At 39.3% G+C, this 7,969-nt stretch overlaps 1 protein-coding gene across 1 annotated transcript in view; it reads right to left on the minus strand.

Annotated features, from left to right (window-relative positions):
- Nucleotides 1-4,690, minus strand: part of ENPP1 (ectonucleotide pyrophosphatase/phosphodiesterase 1) — a 69,839-nt gene extending 65,149 nt beyond the window's left edge. Inside the window, exon 1 of the mRNA XM_024759013.1 lies at nucleotides 4,666-4,690. Coding sequence (XP_024614781.1) covers nucleotides 4,666-4,690 — 25 coding nt within the window. The remainder of the gene's footprint in view (nucleotides 1-4,665) is intronic.
- Nucleotides 4,691-7,969: the final 3,279 nt, after the last annotated feature.

Here is a 7,969-nt window from a genome sequence, read left to right on the forward strand (position 1 = left end):
ACCAGCCTAACACTTGCATGAATCGCCCTGCGTGGTCTCGCGGCGCGGGCTGGACTGGAACTGCAGAGCATGGTCTGCAGAGGGCATGAGATCATGGGGCCTCAAAATAGAGCGTAGGAGAGGGAGGATCCGGCCTCCGGGCCAGTGCAGCTTCTCAAAGGCGGGAGAGTGCAGTCAGGACAGACCTGTGTGTTTCTGGATGGACAAGCAGAGACGCTATGGGGTCAAGCGTTGGGGGAAGCGACCTTTGTCTCCTATGTAGAAACAGACAAGAATTCGCTCAAAGCCCTGCTATCCGCTACCTATGCTACTCAGGACTATCCAACCTTAAAATACCTGAATTTACAAATGCACACATAAAAGAGATATAATCTTCTGTGGTTTTCTGTGGTTTCTGTGCTGGGGGCGAGGGCTGCCCTTGCTTTATTTGTTTATTAGTTCTTTTAGACCTTATACATCGAAAGCTTCAAAGTGTCGGCGCTGCGCTCTCCTGAGATTGCCGCCAATACTTGTTAGCAACGTCAAAAATTTCAACAGTCTGGAATACTTTGATACTTTGTTTTTGAACTAGGACACGAACAGTAGGCTATAATTCTTGGTGGGTTTTGCTTCACCTTTGATTCTACAACTTTTACATTTCCTTGCATGATCATCAATTAGAAAAACCACAAGTGTGTAGTGACGTGAGTCTTGGTTGTCAAGCGGAAGACAATGACTTTCCATACCCGGAACTGACTTTAGTGACCAAGGAAAGTTATACCATCCAATATCAATTAATTTTCAATTCATTTTGATTTCAGGAATGTATACAGATTTTTTTTTAATGAGAATGGATGCTTAACAGATATAAGGTGTGTGTTGTCCCCTTTAAAATAGTTAACTTGGGATGCTCTCCATTTATATTGCTTGATTGATTCATTCATTCTAATAATGAATCCTTCAGTTCAATCTCTTGGCTTCCAAAAATGTCAGTGGTCTCCAACAGTATCAAAGATGCACAGAAGTATATCATTCCCAAGTGGCTCTCAGTCTGATCAACCAGGGTGAAGGCAGTAAACAAAAACCCAAATTATATATGCATAATAGAATCACACATGGGATATTACGAGAACTTAGTGGAAAGGGTAACTGACATCTGGAAGAAGTAAAGGCCTTCCCTCAAAGCACTATTGAGCTCTTTTTTTTTTTTTTAATTACCTTTGAGTCAGCTTTCAAACCAAACCACCCAAGAGAAACAGCTTTTCACTACCACATACACATTTTTTTACCCCAAACGTGGCTCTAAATTTTCCTTTGACTGTTTCCAAAAATCAGAGTCAAGGACAAAGATTTACTGAGACTGGTCAAATGAGTGTAAAAACTTCTAAAAGCAACTCAACAGAGTCATTCCAAAGTGGCTTTGAACTTGAGAAAACAAATGAAGTAAGTGTATTGTCTGCATCCCAAGTCAAAAAATCATTTTTTTGCGGTACGCGGGCCTCTCACTGTTGTGGCTTCCCCCGTTGCCGAGCACAGGCTCCGGACGCGCAGGCTCAGCGGCCATGGCTCACAGGCCCAGCTGCTCCGCTGCATGTGAGATCTTCCCAGACCAAGGCACGAACCCGTGTCCCCTACATTGGCAGGTGGACTCTCAACCGCTGCGCCACCCGTGAAGTGCCCAACTGGGACTTTTATGGGTAACTATAAAAATCCAGTTGAAATCCTAAAATTAGAATAAAAGTGGATCAAGTGGGCCACTCATGTTGTTTAGCCACACACTGAGCTATAGACAAGTCTTGTCTCCATCTTGTTTATATTCAAAATGATCTGAGGGACAGCTTCACACTCCAAAGTACAATAAGGTCAAGAGACAGAAACTGCAACAAAACTTCTCTGGTTAGTGTAAAGGTGAACAATGAATGTGTCATTCAATGATTGAGAACTGTACTCTAGTACAGCAGAAAAGATGAGGGTGTAAGATTTTATGATTACTTAAGTTGTACTGTACAAAAATATGTAAACACTTGCCCCTTGGTGCCTGAAACTTTGGATATGAGTAAGGCCAAAACAGCAAACACGACCAACTTGTTATCTATGTTTGAACTATGACTTCTCGAAATTGAGAAACAGCTCTCTTCTCAGCTTTTAAAAAATGAAATATACTATAGAGTAATTATTTTAGCACCGGCTCCAGTGCTTCTCCAGCTGAAATCCCTCCAATTCTCCAGTGGAACATGGAAGACATCTAGCCCAGTCTAAAATGAAAAAACAAGTTTCTTTCATTTTTATGAGATCTAGAAAAAAAATTTTTTTTCCATGGCATTAATTTATTTTTAAGACTTTGCCTGACTTCCTGATTTCTCTTTCTTTTTTGTAAGTGCAAAAATACTTCCCCTGGAAGAAGCTTGGATTGCAATGTGACCATGTACAGCGTTCAGGAACTGTCTGAGCCTTGGTTGCCTCATTTATAAACTGGTGTTACAAATAATAACATAAAATTACACTAGTATCTCTAAATGTCAACAAAATGTTTTACATTTTCCCAACTTTACATAAACATTTAAATAGATCCGTTCCATATTTAAATCACTCAATCCCTACCCCTAAGAAAGAGAATAAAATGATTTAATTTTTACATAAATTATGCATGATTTAAATATTTAAATATAACTATAAATGATTTAAATATAACTTCTGGGAAGGTTTGAGAGCTCCCATTGGATATATGCATCTGCAAAGGGAGAGCCCATGGGATCAGGAAGGGATACTGACCCCTCTGTGATGGAAAAAACACACCTCGTTGTCAAGTAAAAAAGTCAGTGAAGTGAGCACAGAAAGTGAATGCAATTGAGTCATAGAAACTGTGGAAAAATGGCAAATGCAGACCCCATCTAAAGGGAACTGCTGTCCAGTCTTCACTTTTTGGTTGTCCACGGCCTCTGCCACCCCACATTGTCTCTATTATACCTCATGTCAAGCAAAACCTGGGGTTGCCAAGTAATCTGAATTCATGCCTGCCATTTTGCTATTTGTTTTCTCTATGCCTCATGTTTTTTTTTTTTGTCCTTCTGTTTCTCCTTCACTTCTTTAAAATTGTATTTCAAATATGTTTTATTATACCATGTTAATTCCTCTGTTGAATTTTACCTTTTCTAAAGAGTTACTTTCTTAGTAGTTGCTCTAGAGGTTATAATATGCATCTTTAATTTACCATCTACTTCAGATTAATACTGACTTCATTCTGGTAAAATATGACATTGTTTTCTGTAATAGAGCTCCATGTTCTGATTCCTCATTTCTGCCATTATTATCATATGTATTAATCTGTATGTTATAAAGCCAATGATGCAGTGTTATAATCATTGTTTTAAACCTTAGGTTTTCTTAAAGAAATTAAGAAAACAGAGTATGCATACAGACACACACACACACACACACACACACACACACACACACACACACACACACACACACACACACACACACACACACACATACACACACACACACACACACACACACATACACACACACACTGATTTTTTTTTCATGAATCTGATTCAAACTTTCTTGGTTCCTTGCAAGTACTGTAATTTTTAGTTGAAAATTGGGCTTGTAGGTAATATGTTATAGCTACTCTGGATTCTGATTATTTTTCTGAGAATTTTTTTCTTTCAGTACTCTCCTGGACTTAAAACTTCAGATTCTTCCTGCTGTTTTCTATAGATTTTGCCATTTTCATGCTCCGCCATCACCTCACGAAATCAAGTCTGCCCCTCTGATGGCTAAAGGCTACAAACTCCCACTGTTCTTATCCAACCCTAGCAGTTTTTCAAGAGTAAATGCTTTCTCAACTTGTCTGCCTTTGGTCAGTTTACGGGACCCTGAGATGATTGTTAGGGTCATCTTATCTTTGACTATAAGGCCCACTGGGTAACTCCACTGGCTCTCAACTCGGGTAACTTCCACATCCCCAAAAGCATGCAAGAAATTCAGTATTGCTCCCTTCCTACAGTAGAGCCAACTTTCATCCGCTACATCAGATTCTGCCTAGCCACACGGTGTAAACATTTTTCCTTTGGACGAAGGCCCTCCATATCGATGAGGGGAACGTTCTGCCCACAGAGGCCCAATCAGGAAGTAGGGTAGAAGCATCTCTGCTTCAGGCTTTCTATTCAATCTGCTTAACACTTACCTTCCCATCCAGGATTTCAGCTCACAAAAGGTAAAGCCATCAGAAATGTGTCTAACTGAGCACTTCCCTCTCACCCTTCTCCTTTCCACACTCCACAGAAGCCAAGAGTCAACTTTCTCTCATTGCAGTGTAGCAGGGACTTTTCATGCATCATCTCCTGAGTTCTGTATTCCCATGGTTTATAGTCCGCTGAACATTCAAGTCTTTCAGGCTTCACACTTAATTTGTTTGTGAGAGCTTAAAAAATTTAGAAATTGTTTTGTCTCTTAACAACACCTGGCTTTGAAGTAGGTGTTACGTATCCTTGAAGTAGGTATTATAATTATATTTTTGCAGTTGAAAACTGGTAGCAATTCCTTTATCTTTGTATATTGGGCATAATAAAGCCAAGGCTGCCCACCTTATCTTCCTCTCCCAGCTCTGAGGCAAGTGGATAATTCTAGTTGGTCAGGTATCAGATCCCTCACACAGAAAAAAAAAATTTAACTCACCATTCTCTTCAAAATTATTATCCATATTTACCCCCACAAGTATATAATCACATATAACACGTATATAGGAAAGATCCTGACATTTTTTTGACTCATCAATATGGGGAATCCCATTTTTTCTGTTGATGTGGTCATCAAAGCTGGTTAGGTATGATCATGGGACACACAGGACCAAGCCTGAGACAAGCACATGGCTTTCCTTCTCATTCATCTGAGAGAACATTTGCTACAAAGATGCCATAGTTGCAGGATAGTCTAAAATCTTGGGAGACAAGGAGGAATACTGCAGCTGTGAACCCCAAAGAGTAAGAATTTCCTCTTCCTCACTGTGCTGGTGACATCATCCAGAAAGTCAGATGCTTAAGTCTGGCCCAGTGTAAGACAGATTTGTTCATTCTCATAATATGGAGAATAGTGGGGGGGAAAGCTTTGTACTTCTTTATACCTTAAGCCACCTAAAGCCAAAATATTGGAAAAACAGTATAAAAAAAGATATCTCATATTTTATTCCAGTATAAACTTCTAAAAGATAAAAATTTGAACATGAACACATGCACAAAAACCCCTCAAATGCATATGAAAAAAAATATAGGTGATTATCAAAAATTACCTCATAGCTCCTGGTTTTTCAAACAAACAGTTTTTAAAAGAATGAATAAATCAGAGAGATGAAGTATGATCTTTCTTAATATACAAGGGACTTTATAATCATTTAAAGTTAATGATATTTTGAAAAACTTAAGTATTTAAAAAAATGACAAAAAACCCAACTCTTTTTATTAAAAAAGAAAGGCACTTACCAGAAATAGAAAAGCATATGGCCAAGAAAACATTCAAAGCATTGCCCTAACTAATAATAGGCAACTGCCAATCAAAGGAATACTATATTACCAATAAAATAAAATTAGACAAAACATATTAAAAATGTCTTTTCATCATATTAATAATGGGCAGCTAAGGACTGTTATATTTTATATAAAAGAAACAAACATAGTGAAGAATAGAAATTAATGAAATCAAAACCAGAAAGAAATGGAGAAACTCAATGACACCAAAAGATATTTATTTGCAAAGCTTAATAAAATTGATAAGCCTCTAATTAGACTTGTTGGGAAAGAAACAAATTCCTAATATTGTGAAACAGGTGGCACAAACATTACATATTCTACAAACATTAGGAGGATAAGGGAATACTATAAACAATTTTATGTGAAATTCTAGAAGGACAAAATTGTAATGACAGAAAGCAGGCTTGTGCTTGCTAGGATCAGGGTGAGAGGAGGAAATTGACTATAAATGGGCACAAGGGGACTTTTTGGAGTGATAGAAATGCTCTACATTATGATATTGGTGGTTATACGACTGCATATGTCTGTCAAAACTCATTGAATCGTAGACCTAAAATCAAAGAATTTTAGTATGTATCAAATGTACCTCAATAAAAGTGATTTTTAAAAATTAAAAAAAGGAAATCATGCAAACAGGGACGCCTGGAAAAAGATGATGGATCAAATGGGTACATTTGCTTTCACTTTCTCCCCAGACCATACTAAGACAAAAGAATGCCTTTTTTAAAGGCATAAATCCTCGGGGACAAAGAGAATTGGCAAGACATGACGAGAATAACACAATAGTGGATGGAAAAACAGGTGGACACTTGATAAATGCTTTAACAGACCAAAGAAAGACTAACCCTAAACCAAAAGTGAAGAAAACCAAGATGTAACCAGACGTATGCAAAATGGGCTACACCAGGTACTTCTGTTAGAGGCTGTGAAGGTAGGACTAAAAAACGGGCAAATTGGTTCAAAGTCTGTTTAAGAAGCAGTTAGAGGGCCAGATCTTCTCCCCAGTTCCATGCAGCTGGTGGCTATCTCTTCCCTCTTGTCAGCAGAAAACTGGAGGTTTATTTTGTGGAGAAAATAAAACAGAGTCTTTGGACTCTAGGGCTCTAGAACTGAAAGGCGAGAAATTACCATATCAACATATTTGGCTAATTACCATATAATTACCCAAAATATATATTTAGTGTGAAAAATAGGTTGCAAATATGCATACTGAATGCTAACCCGCCTGCGCTCTGGAACACACATTTATTGATTACTTACTGTATACCAAGGACTGTACCAGAAACGTGGGATAAAGAAAGAAAAACAAGAATGGTCCAACCTCACGAGAAGCTCCTAGCCCAGTGTGGAAGCCAGAAATAGTCACAGTTAATTGTAATACAGTACGTTGAGAACTATGAAAGGGTAGCACAATGTATTGGGAGCCCATAGAAAGGTACCAATCCCAAATTGGAGGGCTATAGTCCTTATGACTATCATTGCTTATACCTCCTGTAGTCTACTTTAGAAAACCTATTCTCCTGAGAGCCACTAGAAAGGACAGCCTTACATATCCTGGGACATGGCCCTGCTCTTGTGGTCACGAATGATTTGATCAGATGCCTCACAGAAATCCAGCCCATCCATTCACTCTGCTGACCGGGGTTTTCTCTGGCTTGAGCTCTAAGGTTTGCTGTGGCTTGAGAATTTTGCAATCAGACAGAGCCGAAAGTCACGATGTAGAAAGAGTAGCTGATAGAGACCACGCTGGACTCACTGTGCAAGCTGAGTCAGCAGAGGATTCTGGTGGATACAGAAAGGGAAGTATGGAGTGGGCACTTGGAGAGAAGCAGAGTCAGGAGAAAACGTGAAGTGACCTCCTGATTTTCAACACCCTAACCCACTACTGGTGTGGCTCAGCTCTACCTTACTTACTGTCTTTGGAGCTTACCTGTTGTATTCTCAAAAGAATGCCCCTCCTTTTGGCCATGATCTGATTTTAGTGGGTTTATTTTTCTTTTTTCTTTTTTTTTTTGGCGGTACGCGGGCCTCTCAGTGTTGTGGCCTCCCCCGTTGCGGAGCACAGACTCCAGACGCGCACGGAGCTCCATGGCTCACGAGCCCAGCCACTCCACGGCATGTGGGATCTTCCCGGACCGGGGCACGAACCCATGTCCCCTGCATCGGCAGGCGGACTCCCAACCACTGCGCCACCAGGGAAGCCCTGATTTATTCCTTATTAACACAGTCACGTGTACACATACACACACGTGTCTCTTTCTATCTCTATCTACATATTTGTCTATTGCATAACTACAGAAAAAGAATTCAACTGTAAGAAAGTTATTTGAAAGAGCACATAACTTTGTTTCTGAAGCCACCATCAAGACTTCAACAAACTAAAATACTCAGCAAATTGATTTGATCTGGAATGGAGACCAGCAATAATCATATCAACTATCATTTTTTTTTTTTTT

Source organism: Neophocaena asiaeorientalis, unplaced genomic scaffold, assembly GCF_003031525.2.
Source record: "Neophocaena asiaeorientalis asiaeorientalis breed wild unplaced genomic scaffold, Neophocaena_asiaeorientalis_V1.1 scaffold5, whole genome shotgun sequence".
Taxonomy (NCBI): domain Eukaryota; kingdom Metazoa; phylum Chordata; class Mammalia; order Artiodactyla; family Phocoenidae; genus Neophocaena; species Neophocaena asiaeorientalis.